General features: G+C 48.6%; 9 protein-coding genes across 9 annotated transcripts; 2 read left to right on the top strand and 7 right to left on the bottom strand.

The window, feature by feature from the left end:
• Positions 1 to 208: 208 nt before the first annotated feature.
• On the bottom strand, positions 209 to 1,479 carry N7474_007839 (SDR family NAD(P)-dependent oxidoreductase; the record flags this gene model as incomplete). Its single annotated transcript, XM_057199249.1, has 4 exons — positions 209 to 593; positions 780 to 820; positions 1,036 to 1,219; positions 1,277 to 1,479. The coding sequence occupies 4 exons, from the start codon at positions 1,477 to 1,479 to the stop codon at positions 209 to 211; spliced, it is 813 nt and encodes a 270-aa protein (XP_057049950.1).
• A 235-nt stretch (positions 1,480 to 1,714) lies between these two features.
• Positions 1,715 to 2,653, top strand: N7474_007838 (phosphoglycerate dehydrogenase; the record flags this gene model as incomplete). The annotated part of the gene is made up of 1 exon (XM_057199248.1): positions 1,715 to 2,653. One exon carries the CDS (start codon positions 1,715 to 1,717, stop codon positions 2,651 to 2,653), a length of 939 nt encoding a protein of 312 aa, XP_057049949.1.
• A 612-nt stretch (positions 2,654 to 3,265) lies between these two features.
• N7474_007837 (alkyl/aryl-sulfatase) lies at positions 3,266 to 5,095 on the bottom strand (the record flags this gene model as incomplete). Its single annotated transcript, XM_057199247.1, has 1 exon — positions 3,266 to 5,095. One exon carries the CDS (start codon positions 5,093 to 5,095, stop codon positions 3,266 to 3,268), a length of 1,830 nt encoding a protein of 609 aa, XP_057049948.1.
• A 698-nt stretch (positions 5,096 to 5,793) lies between these two features.
• Positions 5,794 to 6,635, bottom strand: N7474_007836 (uncharacterized protein; the record flags this gene model as incomplete). Its single annotated transcript, XM_057199246.1, has 2 exons — positions 5,794 to 6,219; positions 6,423 to 6,635. 2 exons carry the CDS (start codon positions 6,633 to 6,635, stop codon positions 5,794 to 5,796), a joined length of 639 nt encoding a protein of 212 aa, XP_057049947.1.
• Positions 6,636 to 7,199: 564 nt separating this feature from the next.
• On the bottom strand, positions 7,200 to 8,960 carry N7474_007835 (Zn(II)2Cys6 transcription factor; the record flags this gene model as incomplete). The annotated part of the gene is made up of 1 exon (XM_057199245.1): positions 7,200 to 8,960. One exon carries the CDS (start codon positions 8,958 to 8,960, stop codon positions 7,200 to 7,202), a length of 1,761 nt encoding a protein of 586 aa, XP_057049946.1.
• Positions 8,961 to 9,401: 441 nt separating this feature from the next.
• N7474_007834 (Gfo/Idh/MocA family protein) lies at positions 9,402 to 10,756 on the top strand (the record flags this gene model as incomplete). The annotated part of the gene is made up of 3 exons (XM_057199244.1): positions 9,402 to 9,432; positions 9,581 to 10,111; positions 10,176 to 10,756. The coding sequence occupies 3 exons, from the start codon at positions 9,402 to 9,404 to the stop codon at positions 10,754 to 10,756; spliced, it is 1,143 nt and encodes a 380-aa protein (XP_057049945.1).
• Positions 10,757 to 14,587: 3,831 nt separating this feature from the next.
• Positions 14,588 to 15,709, bottom strand: N7474_007833 (uncharacterized protein; the record flags this gene model as incomplete). The annotated part of the gene is made up of 1 exon (XM_057199243.1): positions 14,588 to 15,709. The coding sequence occupies one exon, from the start codon at positions 15,707 to 15,709 to the stop codon at positions 14,588 to 14,590; it is 1,122 nt and encodes a 373-aa protein (XP_057049944.1).
• A 1,613-nt stretch (positions 15,710 to 17,322) lies between these two features.
• On the bottom strand, positions 17,323 to 17,589 carry N7474_007832 (uncharacterized protein; the record flags this gene model as incomplete). Its single annotated transcript, XM_057199242.1, has 1 exon — positions 17,323 to 17,589. One exon carries the CDS (start codon positions 17,587 to 17,589, stop codon positions 17,323 to 17,325), a length of 267 nt encoding a protein of 88 aa, XP_057049943.1.
• A 791-nt stretch (positions 17,590 to 18,380) lies between these two features.
• On the bottom strand, positions 18,381 to 20,654 carry N7474_007831 (putative protein kinase; the record flags this gene model as incomplete). The annotated part of the gene is made up of 1 exon (XM_057199241.1): positions 18,381 to 20,654. One exon carries the CDS (start codon positions 20,652 to 20,654, stop codon positions 18,381 to 18,383), a length of 2,274 nt encoding a protein of 757 aa, XP_057049942.1.
• Positions 20,655 to 21,066: the final 412 nt, after the last annotated feature.

Here is a 21,066-nt window from a genome sequence, read left to right as displayed (position 1 = left end):
GTATTTACCAAATAATGAAAGAATCCATTGGATCGAAGCCAGCACAAATGTTGCCGTTATCTCACAAGGTATCAGCAATAAGCGTCGTCTATACCGAAGGCAATGACAATGTATCTTGCGAGAACAACTAGTTCGTGGGCGCCATTCTCAACCTAAAACGTCATCCCTGCAGCTATTAGCAACACCATGCAATGGGACGTGAGCAGACCTACGTGTACGTATCCTCCGGCATCCGAATACCGTCATTAATCGAGATCCCCAACATCCTTCCACCGTCAACCGTCAACAACGCACTATTCATGTACCCACCCCCGGGACTCGACAACAACAGGACCGGCCCAACCATCTCCTCCGGTCGACCAGGGCGTCCAGCAGTGGACCGCAAGGCAGCTTTCTCAGCCTTGTGGCCGATTTTGTACTCGTGTTTGCCGGCTGTAACGCCAGTCATCTCAGATGGAAAAATGCCGGGGCAGATAGTATTAACGCGGATCTTCATGCTGTTGACCGGATTAGTGGTGGTGGTTTTGGATGGGATAGGTGGAGGGTAGCTAACGGATGCAACCGGCCGGCGAGTTGTTTGGCGAGGTGGACGCCTAGGATATAGATGAGATCAACAGTTCATGAGAGATAGGAGTGGTAGCTTACTCGCGGCTTTGGAGACGCTATACGTCAATGACCCCATGGTCCTAGTTATGAAATATTAGCGACCGTTCTCGGTGTTCGGAAGCAGTATTTTACCTCTGCGCTCCGAGTGCTGCGAGAGAGGCAATCACGCAGACATTCGGGTCTGCCGCTTTGCGAAGAAGGGGAACGAAGTTGACTGTCAAAAAGTAGACACCGCTCACATGAACTGAGACAGGGTTAGTGGCAACATTTCTGGGGAAGTAAAGATATCATACTTTGATTACTTCGATCAAAATCCTCCCTAATCCACTATCAGCAACTATGATCATGAATAGCCGCAACAGACTTACTCCTCGAGGCCATTAATCAAGAGATTCTCCACATCATCAGCTATCCCCCCGTCAGTCCTACCGTTTCTTTTGTGGATATGCATGACAATGCCCAAAACTCACGATTATTCACATCCTTGGTGGGCACTCTCCACGGACTGCTCACACCGGCGCAATTGACCAGTGTGTCAATATGAGACTCTTTAGCCTTGACGGCGTCCACAATCTTCAAACAGCCTTCCTTGGTCTGCACGTCGCCTTGGATACTACGCGTTTCCACCGGAGTCAGCCAATTCTCGAGTCAAGGATAGGGGGACGCTTACATGTGTATATCACCGCCAATCTGTTTCGCCGCAGTCTCCAGGACCTCCTGTCTCCGCCCGGAGATGTATACCTTGGCGCCATTGACGGCGAATCCTTCCGCGAGCGCTTTTCCAATGCCGGAGCCGCCTCCCGTGATCACGACCACTCTGCCCTTTACCGAGAAGAGATCCTCGACCTTGAATGAAACGTGCTGCTCAGCCATGATTGTGCTAGAACAAAGAACCGTCGTAGACTGGGCTAATAGCGTTGGCACAGGAGGGGTGTCTCGCACGTAACCAAGCGGGGCAGTCCCAGCATCCAGCTAACCACGCATTGAAAACACTGATTGGATGATACGATCGTGGGGGTTATCGATAAGCCGGCGTGGGGGCTCGCCTTGGACCTGACAGAAAAGGGCGGGGTTCGGCAAGGCAGGAAGCCACACTCCAACAACCACCATGAAACTCCTTTACCCAACCTCGGTCAAGCTCCCCATCCCGAGCCTCAAGGGCTTTCCCGTTACTCTTCACACCTACGACGTCAAAGAGCCCATTCCGGAGGAGCTCATCGACGCCGAAATCCTCGTCACTTGGTCCAACAGTTCCGAGAACCTGCAGGATGCCGCCAGACGCATGAAAAGTCTCCGATGGATCCAATCCCTCGCCGCGGGTCCCAATGATGTCCTCTCGGCTGGGTTCGATACCTCGCGGATCACCGTCACCACCGGCTCCGGTCTGCACGATCGCCCCGTCGCCGAGCACGCTCTCGGTCTGCTCCTCGACGCCTGCCGCCACTTCTACGAGATGCGCGATTACCAGCTCCAGTCGAAATGGCCCGGCCACCTGGGCGGCTCCTTTCCCCGCGCAGGCCAGTTGACAACTCTGCGTGACGCCCGCGTGCTCATCTGGGGATTCGGCAACATCGCGAAGAAGCTTGCCCCGCATTTGACCGCTCTCGGAGCCCATGTCACCGGTCTGGCCCGCGGACCTGGCGTGCGCAATGGTGTGGAGGTATTCGGGGAGGACAAACTGTCGGAACTTCTGCCGAAGACAGATGCGCTGGTTATGATCCTGCCAGGCGCGGAGTCAACAAACAACGCCCTGAATGCCGAAAGACTCAAGCTCTTGCCCAAGCACGCGTGGGTGGTGAATGTGGGACGAGGAACGTCGGTCGATGAGGATGCGCTGGCGAATGCTCTTGAAAAGGGCGAGATCGCCGGTGCCGCCCTGGACGTTTTCAAGGCAGAGCCGCTTCCTGAATCCAGTCGACTGTGGAAGACGCCAAATCTGATAATCTCGCCCCATGCTGCTGGTGGAAGGCCTGAAGGTTGCGAGGAGTTGATTGCGGACAACCTACAGCGATTCTTGGCTGAGCAGCCGCTCAAGAATGTAATCTAAAGGATATTGAAGAGAATTTAGAATTGAAATATAGCCGTTTCGGATGATAGAAAGTTTTGGACGAAAGGGAGAAGCCAGGACGACTCGTCTTAACCCGAGTATAGTGCCGAGCAACGAGGAATTGCCATCTGCTTTCACGTTTATTTTGGAGTCGACAGTCCCGAACCATGAAGGGTCTATGCATGGCCTTGCATTGCCGTTCACCCAACGTTCGAGGACCTCCCTGGATCGCTATATTTGGTCCACTGTTTTCATGTTCATTTCCCACCACAGTGTCAGCCGGCCATAGTGTGAAGCGAAAACTTGATAACACGTTATCTCAAATCAAAAGGGTTTCGATAACTCTACAATGGCTCATGCTATTATCAGCTTCATAGGCCAAGAGATATAGATATCATGAAGAAAGGGAAACATGATCTTATGATAAGCATATTAGCACTTACTAGAAGACACGCATACCACGTACGATGAAAATAGACAAGGAAGATATATTCTCCCCAAAGAATCAAGGAAAGACGCGTTTCGACCAGAAAGGGCCTATACGAATTTATTGACTCAAAAGAACAGTATGTAAATCAGACTTTTCTTAATCTCGTGGCAGATTTAATCTTATCATGGTAGAACAATGTTGAAATCTGCCTCAAAAGTCACGATGGAAGACGAGAGCTTCTGCAAACAAGAACGATCTCCTGTCTCAGCCTCAACCTCTCCACATTTTCCGGTGGTTAAGAAAATGAGCAACTGAGGATGTGTCATCGAACACGAGTAATCAGCCGCTCTAGTATGCTTCTCGTTTTGCTTCAAGCCAGTCCGATGAATCAAAGCGCCATTGCTGAGGATGAGACGACATCCTTCATTAAGATCGGTCAAGAACAAATCAATTGCGAAGTTGTGCACCTGAGCCTGAGGGCCATTCAACCGCACTGCAATGGACGCAAAAAGCTGATGGAGAGATAGAGCCTTCAGCATTTCCGACTGGTCGGATAGTAGATTCTTGGACATCTTATGCCCGCGCAACTCGTTGGCACCAGACAAGTAAAAGTTGCGCCATGGGCCATTCTCAGCGCCGAATCCGAGCTTTTCATATGTTGAAGCCAATAATTCTTTTCCTTCTTTGCATTCTGGATCCGCAAAAACAACGTGATTTAGTAGCGTTGCAGCAAAACGCAGGTCACCTTCCTTAATATAACCCTCGGATTTCCTGAGAACTTCTTTGGCACCACCCATGCAAGCAATGTAACGTTTGGCAGATGGGACGGGAGGGTGCTCCCACAGATGGGATGGGTTTCCGTCGAACCAAGTCATGTAGCGCTGATATATTGCCTTGACATTGTGAACAACTGTTCCGTAGAAACCTTGTGTATGCCAGGCAGCCTGGAGTTTTGGAGGAAGCGAGAAATTCTCGGCAATTTCAACACCAGTGAGACCCTGATTCATCATCTGCACAGTCTGATCATGCAGATATGCATATAAATCCCTTTGCTCGGTGAGATAATTCAGTATCCTTTCATTACCCCATGTTGGCCAGTGATGTGATGCGAAGACGGTGTCTGTCTTCTCCGCAAATAGGACAATCGACTCATCCAAGTACGAGGACCATGCAAGAGCATCACGCACAGCCGCACCTCGAGGAGTTGCGATATTATGCAGGCATTGTGTTGCATTTTCAGCCATACATAGGGTTCGGAATTGAGGGACATAGATGTTCATCTCAGCGGGCGCCTCGGTTCCCGGCGTGATCTGGAAGAATAGTTCCACTCCATCAATTACTTCCACTTGTCCAGTATGGGTGATATCGAGGTTTGGAGGGATAATCGTGACTGTTCCGGAGGAGAGGGTTGATCCTAGCCCACAACTGATCTGACCATCGGGACTCTTTGTCAATTCATACCCATACATATATCCTGCTCTGCGAGCCATTGCGTTACCAGCAAAGATATTTTCGCTAACGGCGTGCTCAAGGAAACCTTGAGGGGCAATTATCGGCATCTTGGTAGCTTCACTTTGGGATACGGCTCCTTCCGCTCCCCCAAAATGATCAGCATGTGTATGGGTGTAGATCATACCCACTATGGGCCTATTCCCACGATTTTTGCGGTAGAGATCGAGCGCAGCCTTGGCACACTCGGTAGAAGTGAGGCAATCAACGATAATTATCCCCTTTTCTCCCTCTATGAAAGTCATATTTGCGAGATCGAAGCCTCGGATTTGGTATATGCCGTCGACAACTTGGTAAAGGCCTTGTTTCGCAACAAGTTGGGCCTGGCGCCATAATTTTGGGTTTGCGGGCTCAGGAGGCGTCGTGTCTGCTAAGAAATTGTAAGATTCGTTGTCCCAGACAATGCGGCCTTGGCTGTCTTTAATGATGCAGGGATCAAGGCGATCTATAAACCCGCGATCTGCATCCTGGAAGGATTGCGTTGAATCAGGTAGAAGGTCCATTGTAATATCTGAAGAATACTTTTCGTTCTGAAACAGTATAATCTTCAATGAATTTGTTTAAATATTAATGAAATACTAATTGGTGCTCGGAGTGTCTATGACAAGTGCATTCCATGGATGTGCGCTAGTTGCTCTCTCCGCATCCGGAATAGCCATTCGCATGGTCTAAAATAAAACGGACTTACATAACGAATATTTACTCTTGAAGCTTGCATTATATACATCAGTTCTGCCACGGCAAATTCGTTCAATGATCTTCGCACCCGCCGTTTTCGGTTTTGCCTGCCTATCGTCCCGAAGTAGGCCGCACTTCTACTATGGAGAGCTACATTAGTACTTCTTTGGGAGTACAAGCATCAATGAGCACCGTCTTATCGGCCGGTGAAACTGCCCGAATGCTTATTTCCAATTTATAATTGAACTACTTGATCCCAGAAACTGTTTACCCCGACTCCAAAAGCGTTCAAAGAATTCAACCCATGAGCGCATTAGAGGCCGCATAAGCACCAAGCTCACACATACGATACCCATGTTGATCTCGAGAACGGCCCAAACAACTTCCAACGCGCCACTAGCTATCTAATTTATCAGCAATCGTATACCCCATATTATCGACGACCTACCAGTTAAATTGTCAAGCTGGTAGTTAACCAATTCGACAACGCGGAGGATACCAAAGATACACACACTATTATCGGTTAATAATGTGGCTTGACGACGCGGACAGAAATGAGAAGAACATACAGCCCCCCAAACCCGAATAAAATCGTAATTCGAATCTTCTCACTCCGCACAAGCATCATCCGCCATACGACTGAGATAGGAATGACCAAAAGAACCACGTCCTCTGCGAGAGCCAGAGACCCCATCACAATTGCGAAAGCCTCTTGGTCATCTGGGCATCGTCCGTCGATAGTTCTCAGCCAGAAGTAGCGAGGGGGGAAGCATTGCAAGGCGTTGCCGACGATGTTTGTAACGCCCCACGCCACCGTGAAAACTATCAGCCCGGTGGTGATTTTTTGCCAAGATCCAACGATGAATAATATACGGCGGATCAGGAAGATTATAGAGAGTTTCACGAAGACGTGGGCTAGACACCAGAATTTTTGTCCAAGCCAGAATACCTAAAATGTGTCGGGTTAGTGATATCATCTCTGTGATCAGATCCCACAAATAAGCTCATACAAGTGAGACTCGTCCCTGTGTTTGTCGGGCTAACGCCCAAATATTATGTCCTACACCGTTAAATGCGGCTTATCAAATCAAAGTAAGCATGTCGAGTAGTCAGTAGCTCGAGGCAGGGGTGTCAAAATGTACCAATTATAACACAAGCACTCAGCAGGTACGAGAAAAGCAACCCTATGCCCAAAAAGACATCGTCAATGGCTGGCTTCCAGGAGGTCTTCTTTCGGCTGTAAAGTCGAAGGGCAAAGAAAATCGTGGCCAACACTGTAAAGGTGATGGCGATGACTATGAGGGTTCGACTCCAAGACGGAGATTCCCGTTGAATTTTCCTTGCCTCGAGAGTTGAAACATGCATGTCATGTCCTCTTTCATGCCAGCTGCCAGCTGCGAACAGCAGAAGGCGAAACCCATTAAGATTCAACTACATATTGTGGAAATCTCTGGTGCTGGAAGTAATGATGTCATTCCCAGAGAATCAAGCACGTACCTCGTAACCCAGTTATTATTTCCTCTTTCGGCTATGTCTCCATGCTTTCTGGTGTCTCCTTTGTATTATCATAGACCCCTGGAAATTCCTCATGACTTATGAGCAACGGCTGACCATCCATTATTGACGATTGTGTGACCCACGTGACTTGGGCCTACCCATTTTGTTGCTCCCCCCGAGAAGGTTCTAGTTAGGCTAAAGAGCATCATAGGTGGCCTATTATTGCTGGGACCGAAGAGTTTCTAATTAATGAAAGGGAACAGTTCCGGGGGAAGAGGGTTTTTGAGGGGAAGATGATAATGAAGAGGTGCCTTTCCTTATTGTCGAATTCAGGTGAAGAACTAACCAACCATTGATTCCCGCAAAATGGCAATCTCAGGGTCAAAATCACAAGATGTGTAGAATACTCAGCGCCAACGATAAATGGTGAATTCATACTAAACTCAAAGCATCACTCACTGGCACAACATATCTTTCCCAGTCATTTAAATCTGAAATAGAAGCTCGTTTCGGCTCGGAAGACTTTGACAAACTGAAGTCCCGGGATTTCCAAACCTGCTCAATAACAGCGCGGGTTCGAGACACACTCGAGACACTGCTCTTGGCCATCCTCGCAAGCAATTCCAAGACAAGCCTTCTTCCGTCTGTCACTGAGCCGGTCCCTGGATCTGCCCAGAGTTCCGAATCAAGCGGGTCCAGTTCGACAGCGGCAACGAAAAGAGGCCAGATGACGTGACAGACGGATTCCAAGGCTAGTAATTCAAGAATCTCCTTCAATATCCTCTGAACATAGCTCTCGATCACGGGTTGTGATGGTCGCCCACCATATAACGCGCAATTTAGATAGACAACACAAGTGAGTCTCTTCAATTCGGCGATCCTGTAAATAGTCTGGTCTTTTTCGTCGGTAGGGGGCTCTTGTTTGAGAGTATCGAGCCTATCACTCAACGTGGTGGCTCGCAGACTGAAAGTTCTCTGGTCCGCCTCCGAAACCATAAGCCGTCGTGACCGACTTAGGTCCATGATAGTGAATAATATCGAGACAAGAGCCGGGCTGCAACCCATCCAAAGATTTATTGTTGTATCGTCCTCGTGCCAATAGCTCGGTCCGAAAAGGTCTGCCTTTGCGCAAGCAGTTCGGCCCATCACATCTTGGAAAGCAAAGAAAAGTTCCGCAAAAGAAGATACGGGGTCTCGCTGCGTACTGACATTTGCCCCTGATAACAAGTTCTGATGTCGCCTTCGGAGTCGATTAATATCTTTCGCTCCTTGGAGATGGACAATCCACCGTTGATCGCAGTCATCCACGATATCGAAGAGACATAAGAACATTACGATAACCAAGATTTCGGGATCTTCCGCAACGAGAGTCCAGGGGTCACGATTGATTCGCTTTTGGAAGTCGTTCAAAACTCGAGACTTTAACCGCAGGCTGATGTTGCTGTATTGGGGGTCGTATTGAGACCAATGGCAGGCAGCCAGAGCCTGGATTGCTCGTAGCACTGTGGGGGAAGCTGATGCGCAGTAGGGAAGAATGACAGATGCAAATGGCGATTGTGACAGGGAACTATGAGTTGTTCGAGGGCAGATTTGATTGATATAGTAGTCGAACAGCTCTCGGTTTTCCAGCTCGGCTAGTAATGGAAATAGCGAGAGGGATGGTCGTAAGTTCTGCATTAATACCTCATTCATCTCCATGGATTGATTAGAAGGAGACGGTGGTCTTGAAAATGATAACATTGGCTCACGAGGCCCTTGTTCACCAATGGCCATTTTGGCGTTGAAAGCCGGCAGGAGATATGGTTCGGCCTGATTTTGTTCCTCGTCACAAAGTCGCCGGATCGAAGACACGTCATTATTTACGAATGTCCAAAGTTGAACCGGCGGGATCGCAAGCCATGTGGCTTCTTTTGGGGAAGTTGAAGTTGAGTCTGGAGAGACTGTTGGGCTTTGCCGCTCCTCGGGAGAGTTTTTGGTCCAGAGCCCGGACCTGCCAAAGGCGACCCCACGATCACGGAAATCCGATTCCCATTTCAGTTGAAAAGTACTGTAGCACTGCAGGTCCTTTTGCCAGCACCGGGTGCAAGTTGGCTTTTGCTCGTCGCATTTAACCTTGCTTCGACGGCAGTTTGTGCATCCATGGCGTGAACGGTCAGCTGCCTTGCGGTCGCTTTTCCTTGTTTTTGGTTCCATCTGCGTCTATCCCACGTATTCGAATCGCCGACTCAAAAACTCCAGGTTGAGATATCCTAACTCCCCGTTCTTGATGCTGCTGCTCTCGGAGAGTCGGACATTTTCATGTCAGCATCCGGCAGTCCGGCAGGTCGTGGCGATGGCTAAGTTCAGGGTGGGGAATTAATTGGCCACTCATAGTATCCCAAACAGTGGATCCCGTTTGATTGTAGAGGGAAAGCTTTGAAACCCAAGGAGTAGTGATATCAGTGCTTGTCGATTCGAGACCCAGTGCGGGGTGTCAAATATCGATTTTGGAGAGACATCATATTTAATAAGCTTCTAACTCCCCACATTCGATTATAAAGTTCTTCACTCGAGTCCGCACTCAATATATTTTGCAATCACGTCTACGACTCCAGAACTGGTACATACTGTCGCGGCATTCTTCAAACGTAAATCATGGTTTTCAACCTTCGATGGGGCATTCTTGGTCAGTCTCAGATAATTCGGTCTGATTTACCGAAACTCATTTCGTTGTACTGACGTTTATGTGCCTTAGCCACCGGCGGAATTGCGGAAAGTGAGTTGGTTCAATCAGAACGCGTTGCAATCGACGAGGCTAATCTTGCCGACTCAAGCCTTTGTGAGGGACTTGCTGCGGGCCCCGACTGAAAGGGGAGTTACAGACGTCACTCACACTGTAGCCGCTGTGGCATCCTCGTCGTCCAAGTCTTCAGCCGATTCATTTGTCCAGAGGCTCCAGATTCCCGAGCCATGTGCGACATACGGATCCTATGCAGAGGCCGTCAAAGATGCCAGCGTTCAGGTGGTTTATATTGCTAGCCCGCATTCGCACCACTTTCAACATACAATGCTGGCACTGGAAGCCGGGAAGCATGTTCTATGTGAGAAGGCCTTCACAGTCAACGCAGCTCAGGCCAAAATCCTATGCGAAACTGCCCGGAAGAAGGGTCTTTTCCTAATGGAAGCTGTTTGGACCCGGTACTTTCCATTGAGCATTGAAGTGCGACGCCTCGTGCAAACCGGAGCAATTGGTGAGGTCCTGCGTGTGATCTCGGACCTGAGCATTGGAGAGGAGCCTGAGACTGCCTGGAATGTCGACCATCGTATGGTAAACAAGGACCTTGCGGGTGGCGCGCTGCTTGACTGTAAGTCTAATATCCATGGCAGATATTACTGAGATTAATGAACAGTTTGCTAAACATGTTGCAGTAGGAGTTTATGCTCTTACTTGGGTCTTCCAAATTCTTTACCACACCCTACCTACATCTCAACGGAAAGCGCCATCTCAGATTGTGTCTCATATGTCAAAGTATCCCCAAACCGGAGCAGACGAAGAGACGACTATGATCATAACATTTCCTACTACAACGCCGACGGCCCTTCCTAACCGAACCTCACATGCTGTAGCAATGACGGCGTTCCGCGTTGCTACTGACCCAGACAACCGCGGCTCTGCTGGCCCTTCTATCCAGATCCAGGGGACTAAGGGGCACATCCACATCTTCGGGCCTGCTTACCGCCCGGAGAGATACCGCGTGGTGCCGAGTAGTGAGTCAGGAGACGCGACAACTATCCAGGATGTTCATATGCCTATCCCTGGCGATGCGCGCGGTATGTTCTGGGAAGCGGATGAAGTCGCTCGCTGTGTGCGCGAGGGGAAACTTGAAAGCGAGACTCTGCCTTGGGATGAGAGTATCACGATTATGGACGTGATGGATGAAGTTCGGCAGCAGGGAGGGCTGATGTATCCGGAGAGCATCGAATCGACAACTTACCCGTTGCCTCTTTGATATTTCGTGGTAGGGTCGTTGGTGACGAACACCGCTGCTACTGGCTCGTAACTACCTAATTTCGGCTAGGAACCAATCTGTTGTTTTTCTGAGCATTATGCTCCGTAGCAGTCATCCAATTCTCTCTAATAACAAATAGCTCGCTTATGAGTCTGCGTCTTCGTCGTCAAAGGAAACAATGCAGAGCCCTAGCCACTTAGTGCACGATGTAATCAATTTTTAAGGACCAATTTTCCACAGCAATCACTGGTTTCTGAAGACCTGAAATGAACCGTCACAGTTATATAAATACATACAAGCCGATTCCAGATCCTGCTGTTCATCTTTGGCAGGCTAATGCAACCGTTAGTACACAGATTAAAGGCTGACTTAACATATAGAGTTTATATATTGATGGAAGAAAGTGATATACAGAATCAAGCTTCACGCAGCATTTAGATCTAGGACGAACATAGCTCTGTTCAGTTTCAGATTATAATATCCGGGAATTATTGCCTTAAAAATGTTCATATCCACAGTAATGTATAGACACGTTGGCCGGAAACTTTTCCACTAATGACCAAAATTGTTAGTACTAGCGTCGGTCATTCAAGAAGAGAAGAAATGATCCATGACAAATTCGTTCAAGAATGGCAATAGAGGTGCTAAGTATGACAATCTAATTCCCGGAGAGGAATTACAGAGACATAGGCGATACTGGATCTATCATAAACTAGAAAAGGGACGTCTTATGCGAATGGATGCTGACGGTAGAGCAAATTCAGGCAGTAAATTGAGCGATCAGTGGTCTAGTATTTCTAGTCACCGCCACATATGAGGCAAGCACGGCAATGATAACAACATATGTCTAAGCCTACACCGTTTGAGTTGTCTTCCTGGTTCATGGCACAGCCTTTGGAACGGGAACGGGATGTCCTATTTGGGCGGTAAATGATCTACATAGCGGCTAATTTTAACCTCTTTCCTTTCGCCCTATTTGGTCCCCCTTTTTGTGGGGAAATTTGATTGACGTAACTATGTACTACTATACACAGTGATCGAAACACTTGCTATGTGACCAATCTGTCGGGAAATACACAACCCTGCATGAGAGAACCGTTTACAATAAAAGGAAAGGATATCTATCATTTGACAAGAACCTCGAAGTTAAAGTAATATAACAAAAGCAAAGAGAGAAGCGATCTAAGTACATCTTGTGATAGAAATAGGGCAAATACAAACGGGTCATGCGACCGCACTTCCTCTGGTCTGACGCCCTGGCACTAGTACAAATAGACTAGTCTTCAAACGTCGGCTGAGTTAAAAACTTCAACCGTGTCACCATCGAGAGGGATTGTTCCACCGGCTAAGCCGTTCGACGTGCATTGGTCCAAGATAGCTTGAGCCGCACTTGCGATATCCGTGCAGCTTCCGTATTCGATGGCGCCACAGAAAGAGACGGCAGCTGTTCCGGATGTCTTTATAGTGGTACATCCGCTTCCACCGGAATTGCCCTGGTTGCAGTTCCCGTATCCAGCACCCGCGACATCGTTGATTGCGCTCTGGACGTCGTCACTCGAAGGGCTAGCACCAGAAGTATTGCAAGAAACTTGTGCTAGTACCAAGGGACAGATAGTAGCAATAGCTAGGACGATGGTTTGTTTTAGATACATCTAAGAAACATTAGTAAAGTGTAGATATGTGATGCTTATATTCAGAGAAAGTAGAACTAACTGTTGCTCAATGTTTCCTTTTATAGTGCCGATGATGATGATACTTGATAATAATCAAAATACTGGCTTTTGGTAGAGGCATCTATCCTCATTTTATAGTTGAAAGCAGATGACTGATATCCTCTTATTTCCTAGGTTTAGTATCGGGCGCGCTAGTAAAGCGCGGTATCTCAATCCTTTAATCCTTCCGAGTCCCAAGTCCGTGTCAGAGATTGGGGGCCCTAACGATCAGTCTTGTGTGCTATGATATACAGCAGTGTTTCCAGGCATGCCAGAGAAGTTCGTCCTAGTGGTCTCTTTGGCTCAATTTTTTGTACTTACCTAGGTGTACCCCTAAGAGTACGTATCCCTTCTAAAATGACCGAATATATTGCGAAGTACTAGGTAACAACGAAATCTAACCGATTGACATCATAATTATGTTGTTGGCTGTAGTTATTATTACCCAAGCAGCGGTTGCATGGGGCAGTTTGCTGAAGCTAAACGGGACGGTACGATGTGAAATAGCAAACCCCTGCCCCGTAGGATGAAGCTTCGTATGTACGTAGGAGGCGTCCGAAAATGGGTCTCTTGGCGATATTTATTCCAATTTGCTTCAAGATCAGACGAATAGGTTTTCTGTACCCCGTGTTGTAGATCAGGTTGCCCCACAAAAATGGGGCTAAATGGGGCGGTAGGAAGCGCACTGCCGCCTAGTCTGGGGGGCTAGTGAGTAATTCCTGTTTCTATTTCTAACACTGTACATAGTGGGATCATTTCTTTGCCTCTGGATCCTCGGCTCTAAAAAAGAATCGCAAAGACAGATGCCGTGTATCCTGCCGATGCTAGAATCCAACTAGATTTTCAAGTACTGTTTTAGGCTCTAACTTACTCTATCTGACCTCACGAATGTATCAATTGTAGTAGATTTTAATACCACCCAAAGTAGTACAAAAGCACAAGGCAGTCCAAATTTGGGATTTATAGCCAGAGAGCACTATCATGACACCGGAAAGCTAAACCGGCATCTTAAACATCGAAACTTCGCACCTGACACCACTCTTAGAGCTGGCAGCTCGTTTTCTGAATTCTGTCTATTTACTGTTTGGTGTTTCCCACTAATACGAAAGACCAACTTCGCTGTTCGCAAACGGGGACTCACGCTGGGCACCAAAATCCTATGGTGTCGAGCGCCATGTACTACGCCTAGAGAGCGCAAGACCCTCCTAGCGGGTGTAACAGGGTTGGAGATCCGGGCCCTAGGCTTTTAGAATCTGTTCTTTTTCCTTGGCAGAAGGCAACAAGTTTTATTCTCAGTTTTTCGATGCTCCAAAGCCAGCCAAGCAGGTTGGAATCCAACGTGAAAACATGGAAACGAAGAAGCCTAGTACGGTGATGGGAATTGTGCATTCGAAAAGAATCTAGATTTTTCGGACGCATCTCCCATTGGAGCGAGCTTTTTTGAGCGCAAAGAAGTTCATTCCGAAGAAGCCCCGTGGAGATTGTCAGCTTACTTCAAAGGATCAGAATATTCATTCATATTAAATGGTCCGAAAGATGTGCATGTGCGGTAAGAGATGGAGACCACCGACAGCAGAATTAGAGAACCCGGAGGAAATCTTACGCGATTTCCGTACACTTTGCACATTTACTCGCCTCATCAACTGGTTAGCCGTACCTGAGCCTGAGTCCCGAAGGGCCGACGCTACATTCAGTGACAAGTATAGATGCTTCTGACATCATAGCAGATAGACAATGGTACGTGTTCTAATGATTCCCTCACTTGCTCTTGATCCAGTCCTTTGTTTCATTCAAGCTTTTTAAAACGGCCTGAGGGGGCAAAAATAATACTAAATATTCTCATTGACAGATCCTAATTAAGCCAACTTCCAATAGCATTCCTATCATTATCAACAAAAGGAAGAAAATTATATATTATGGAATCCACCGCAATCGTTGTCTCAGACCCGAGCACCGCATTGTGTACGGAAGCTTTTGGGGTTCGTGGATGTTAGGCAGTAAGCAGGACCCACAAAGCGTCCCATTTCTTGCGGCTTTTTTGAGAAACAGCAGACTCTGGGCCTTGGTAATTGTTAATTCGCATAAAAGAAGGAGAGAGATTTGGCGCTCCTTGCTCGCATCAGAAACCGGGTTGTGTTTGTCGCACTCTGGCTGTTGATGTTGTATATTCAACTTTAGGACCGTGCAGCCAGAAAGGCAGCAAGATCTTCAGGTTGACAGTGTTGTCCAGACAAGAAACATGGGCGTGGATTTGGAAAAAGTACCTCCTCTCCAGAAGCACCGTTTTGAAAGACGGCGTCGATTTAAATGGCGAAGGAAGCGTCTCATGAATCAATACTGGTTCGTTGAGCCGCAAAGGGGCATTGACAATATGCTTGTCGGGGCTGAGCGCAAGAGGGCTGAGCACAGAGGAACAGAGAAATGACTTTTTCTCATGCGGGACGCCGGCAGTCGTGGAGCTCCTGAGAACGATAGTGTAATCTTTGAGCAGGAATTCGGGTAAAGGCACCCTATAGTCGGATTCTGGAGAGTTGATTTGAAGCGTGAACGCCAGCGTGAAGGGCTCGCCAATAATTATCGCTGTAGTGGGCTCTGCTAGCAAAGAGAGATCCAATTGGTAGTTCCCAGCACTATGTTGGATAGTGTCTTTGGGTTTGACCTTAGTGAGTGGCCGTGGGATGCCCGAATTTGTGAATGTATAATGCTGCGTGAAGCTGTCATGGGCGTCTGGCCTGATGGCCCCTGGACTAGGGTTTCGGGTAGGTTCACAAGTAATAACAATAGGAAGCTCATCTCCTAGGCTCAGCATGCTTTTCTTAGCCTGGGCAGATAAAGAATATGTGACTTTCCAATCTGTGTAAGAGTCTCGCAGCTGACTTGAGTCCTCGCATGTAGGTGGGATAGGCCACATGGGGCCTAGTGGAGCCGAATAGAGGTCACCAGGTTTTGAATATCCTTCCCATGCCACCGGATTGAAGAAGCTTTTAGGGACCTCAAAGAAGAAAGCGTACTCGTAGGTGGACGCCTTCATCTTGGCGGGGCCCTGAAGCAACGTTTCGCTCAGCTTAAAGATATCGAAGTTGTAGGTACCCCTGAAATTGCCCTCTGTAGATTTTGCGAACAATGACCCCTTGAATGTGACAGATATGTCTTTGATCTTCTCGTCACCTTTTGCGGCCAAGATGACTTTACCTGACACGGCATCGCCGGGAAGGAAGTGATGGGCCCTCCGATCCGTCATCGAGTAAGGTGGGTCTAGGACGATCCTAAATCGCGAACCCATCGCGGTGGTAATATATAAGCCCTTGGCTTTCTTTCTGTCTTGAAGGTGAAATCGGCCATGGGCGAAAGAGCGAAAGGGGGGAAGGGAACCCGGGGTAACTTAAAGGGCAGCCGGCCCCAGAAAGGAGGTTTATGGGCTTGATCGAATAAAGACTAGTTGAGGCTTATTATTCATGCCGCTCGGTTTACGGCATTTACTGCTTACGCCCCCACTTCGTGGTGTGGTTCTCCTATATGCACCTATACACAGGATGCGGTCGGGCCTTTTCGATCCGTATTGGGGCCAAAATTGTAAGGGTGCTCAAGGTCCAGCTCACTATGTAGGCATCAGCAAGGGCTCAGTGCCAGGCGCACATCATATCTTAGGAGTGTCTGTTTATACTAACATAACCTAGTAGAGCTATCGAGTTTCAGAAGAGGTTCTAACATGACCCGTACTATACTGGCCATATGTTATGGCTGACGTGGGCTTCTAGCTGAAACTGTTACGCGCCGTGACCTTGAATCATGAAATCACTTCATGGGAAACAGCAGGGCAATGGGAAGCAGGTTTACCAGGTGTTATGTGGTGCGGAGCGGCTATTTAGGGGTGTTGTGTTTCATGTATGCCTTGATATGGGTTTTGTCCTATGTGCATTAGGTGTCCCCGTATTGTTATGTGAATGCTAAGGCTACAGTATTATAGAAATAGAATATCGTCAGTAAAGACGTCTTTTCTTTAGCTCTGCTGTTGATTCAAGCCTAAGTCACAATGTCTCTTCTCTGTTTGTATACCCTTAGCAGACATAGACCGACCGCGCGAGGAGAGCTCCGCGGAATCGGTCCTAACGCCCACGTAGGCCACAATCTAGGAAACATGTCGGAGCAGGCGAGGACTAGTAAAGCCAACAATCATCGTCCTAGCGGGAGACTTTAACCGGCACTATCCCGCGTGGAGCGGAACCAAACCCCCTTAAAATAACAGGTTGTAGATGATATTATTGAGTTGATATTGTTCTAGGAATAAAGTTGTAGCCCCTTGGCAACTGAAAAGGCCACACTTGGAAGTCCAAAGATAGACGACAGTCCTAAAATCTGCTGCTAAGTGCTCAACATGAGTTTCTGCTTCGATAATCACGTAGAATGGATTGGTAGTTCTAATGATTTAGCAGAGACCTTCCGCCTGCCTTTTTTTTGGTTTTTTTTTTTTTTTTTTTTTTTTTTTTTCTTGACTGTCGCGGTTTGCTCTTTCGTCTTACGCCCACCAGTCATAATACAAAAGGTTGTGCCTACGTGGTTGAGAGCCAAACTTGGCATACAAAGATGATACTTCTTTTTCTATAGCTTCTGCCAAATACCGCGAGTCATTCGCCGCCAGACTCAAACTAGATCTGGTTCTCCCAGTATTCTGAATAACCCTAACAGCGACCTTCGAAGGACTGTAAATGCTTTCCAGAAATGACCCAGAGCCCTTATTGTCGATCATATCAATAGAACACATCACAACTCGAAATGCCTCAACCAGCCCCCTGGCTACTATGGCAACCAGCCAACCATCAACATCTTGCCAGCCCCATATGATCACACATATGATCACAGCACGAAAAGACCGGCAATGACTGCAGCACCACCGAGCACTATTTCTTGAGCCGTGGCAATTGGCATAGCCGCATTGGTGGTGGGAGCTGCAGAACCCGAGCTTGTAGGAGTCGCCGCATTGGTCGCAGGAGTTGTGGTGGAATCTGCAAGCTTTGATGATGCCGAAGAGACCTGCTCTGAATAATCACTCGCAGTCCAGGGAATCTTTGTGAAGCAACCTCCGCCTGCCGTGCTCGCTGGTGAAACACTTCTGGCTTTCATGTTGATATTGATAGTCGTGTCGTGGACGCAGCAATGTTTATTGGCGCCCTCAGCCACCAGGCTGCCATAGCAGCATTGGTCGCCATCTGAGCCCCAGCTGTGGGGGCAAGTGGTTGCCGTTGTAGTGGCCGCGAGGGAAAGGGCTATGAGCAGAGACGCCTGAATGATAGCATGGCGAGTTTTAAATGGACTAGGTGGGGGTAATTATGAACGATTTAGCGTGTTGATGGACTCAAAATATGGGTTCTGCTTACCTTTTATAGACGATATGGATGCCAAAGAGCTTGCCAGGGCTCGGTTGCCCTGCGCACGGAGCTGCGATAACCTCCTTCTCGATTGGTGTGGAGACTCCGAATGAGTTCCCTTGGTGAGAAGCTGGAGACGAGGCTCAAAGGGCCGGAACTATCCGACCTATTCGGGACTGAGCTGCACGGACGCTTCCAAATTGGCGCCAGTCTATGAATATTATTGATCGCAAGTTTGCTGCTACATTCGGCTTCTTTAGCCATCTGAGACGCGGTGAAGGATTGGCTCTCTACCATGTCACTCTCCGAGATGCAACTTCGAAAGAGGGATCCTTGGATCCATTTCGTGAGGACTAATCTCGGATACTATAGCCTTGGAAGACAGACTGATGGGTGAGGAAGTCTGCTTGCTGCTGTGGATGGAGAATCGGGGGCCTGGAAGGTATTGAGTGTATAGGAACTCAGGGAGCAAGCAGTGAGCACTAAAACGGAAAGAGCAAGTCACGGGGCGCCAGACATTATCCTGTCCGCATGTACAAATGATCTCTATGGTATAATTGCCGCCTCAATGCGGCGCAGATGCTCTGTGATATCACAACAGCTCCATCGGTCCTGCGACTGCGGTGCCAGCATGCCCCGGATACAAGCCATCAGCGTCTCCGCCACCGTCGTCCCATTATCTAGCATGGTCTCACCACAATCAACCTTGCGGGAAAAGTCGCGGGGGAATAATGTGTGTTCCGTAGGGTTGTCGTTGGATCCATGCGTTAAGTTGTTCAAAACCAGCTGCCGCTCCATCTTCGTGTTCAGACGGTAGACCAATTCGAACAGAATAACACCCAGCGCATATACATCCAGTTTTTCGTCAATCCGGTATGTATCAAAGTAACTAGGGCCGCAACTCTCGACAGCATTCGCTGGTGGTCGATAGAACTCGGTTCCAACGACACGCTGTATGGGCGGGCCCTCGCGGTATGGCGTCACGGTTTCATCTGAAGAGGTTTCGTTCAGATGGGAGATGTCTGCAACGAGACCAAAGTCGCCGATCCGAGGACGGCAGAAGTGGTATGGTGTGCCACGCTCAGAGCTGCATGTTGCGCAGGTGTCTAGGGGGCTATTCTGAGGCGTGGACAGAAAGATATTTGCTGGTTTCAAATCGCGGTGGACAATTCCCTGGGAGTGCAAGTATTCTACCCCAGAGACAATATCCTGCATCAGTCGCACCGAGGGTAGCAGATGGAAACAATGTTTCCGGGAAATATAGCCGTCACCACCCTCTTGCTTGGTGGCTGCTTGATGGCTCAGATACGAGCCGAGTGAGATCGGATGCAGCGACATCTGAATATGAAGAATGACGGCGGGCGGTTGATGCCCAACGCGGAATTGGCGTTGGACCTGTAACTTGGACTGATCTTGACTTAGACCATCGGTGAAAATGTCACCGTCCGTTACCCCAAACGTGGAAGAATGTCCATGCGAGGGGTTGTCAAAGTTGCGGGGAATAGATTCAATGTCGTCATCCTCATCCTCCTGACCTCGTCCCGAGCTCTTCTTTGATCGATGGGAAGAAGTAGTTGCATGACTCTCCCAACGCCGTAATCTGTTTGAAAAGCCTTGTTCGTCGAGACTCTGATGATGTTCAACCGCTGAGCTCTCGGAGTGCTCAAAGACAATGCCCATGCTCGGCTCATTTGTGGGGTCTTGGCTGGGCAGGCCGACCTGCGTGTGCTCATACTTGATGTGAGTTGAGCGCTGCTCAGCTGAAGCAGGATTGGAGACATGTGCCTGTTCAACCCATGCTCCATAATACCGCACGATGTTGGTGTGTTCCAGCCGAGCGAGGGTCCGAATTTCTTTCATAATGGTCTCCAGGTGAGTTTGTCCGCCGTACTGCAGCTGGTCGAGCCGCCTTTGGCTGAGCGGGATTTTCTTGACCGCATAGTCTTGACCATCAATGTGATTCTTGACATGATAGACCTCACCGAACGAACCACGACCAAGGACTTTGAGCTCACTAAACTCGACGGAATAGCGAGACAAATTATTGTAGGGCTGAGCAACTGGAGCATTAAATAATGGCACGCCCACAGGAGAACTGCCAAAAAGTGGAATGGAGGAATTGGGCAATCCTTTCGCGCCGTTCGGGATGTTATCAAACATGTCAAGCTTATTCGTTGGCGGTAATTGTTTTCTGAAATCCAAATCCTCTTGCCGAGTCAGCCAGAATTGCGCGTTATCTCCCGATTCAAGTTTGTTCGGTGTTGATCTTGAAACCAGTGCCAGTTCCTCGGTGGCGCCGATATGGGGGGATCGTTTGTGAGGCTCATTCAGATTCAACTCATCCAGAGCAGACAAGCCAAGCAGATCGAGATTGTCGCGATAGCTTTGTCGTGTTGAGCCCCATTCCTCCTTGTCAATTCCGTCCGCAAGAACACCATGCGACGACAGGAACTGTGACTTGTATTTGTACAATTTCTTGCCTAGATACTGCACCTCGGGAGACTGGCGTGTGAATGTTCGACTCGAGCCCTGCTGGGCGTTCAGGATGTCTGCCGCTCGACTTTGGCAGTAAAACTCCAACAGCGCAGCTGTCATCACGTTCGCGTGGCGCTCGGTGTTGACATCTAGCGCATCATGGGAGAATTCGGACACATCATCGAAGGTCGAAGTGTCCACTTGGCTTTCCGAGCCCTTCGAAGATTGTTCAGCCGTTTTGCCCTTGACGGAGTCCTGGGAATCATTCCTGGAATCATGCAGCTCGCTGTCTTCCGAGCTGGACTCGTCGGACGATATTTCGGCAGCTGATCGAAACATCGACATGATGGTCACCGCAAACAGAGAATTGCAACAATTAATTCAAGGCCCGAACCACGCCATCCAGAGATTGATACTCCAGGAATGGAGACACAGCAGCCGACTGTTTTATGGCGATTCTGGAAAGAACCGAGCCGTGGCTCCACCGTGGACGTGTCAGAGTCGAACAGAAGGAATAAGTGGTTTAAAGATGCCACGGGGGCCTGTACATCAATGAAAGGCGAATGAACATGTCCCACTTGACTCAGGATTCCATGGGATTCTAAAATGTCGTGGCAGGGCGTGTATCATGGGGCCCACATCCCTGCAAGGCACCACTGGCCCAGGATTGTCGATCAGAGGCAGCAACAGTGACCAAAAGACAAGGGCCTTGACATATCCAAGCCAACTCGATCAGGTGGCGCAAGGAGAATCTCGT

Source organism: Penicillium riverlandense, assembly GCF_028828495.1.
Source record: "Penicillium riverlandense strain IBT 135883 chromosome Unknown utg000007l_segment0_segment0, whole genome shotgun sequence".
NCBI lineage: Eukaryota > Fungi > Ascomycota > Eurotiomycetes > Eurotiales > Aspergillaceae > Penicillium > Penicillium riverlandense.
Note: the sequence above shows the minus strand (reverse complement) of the source record. Positions and strands in the feature narration are given on the sequence as shown.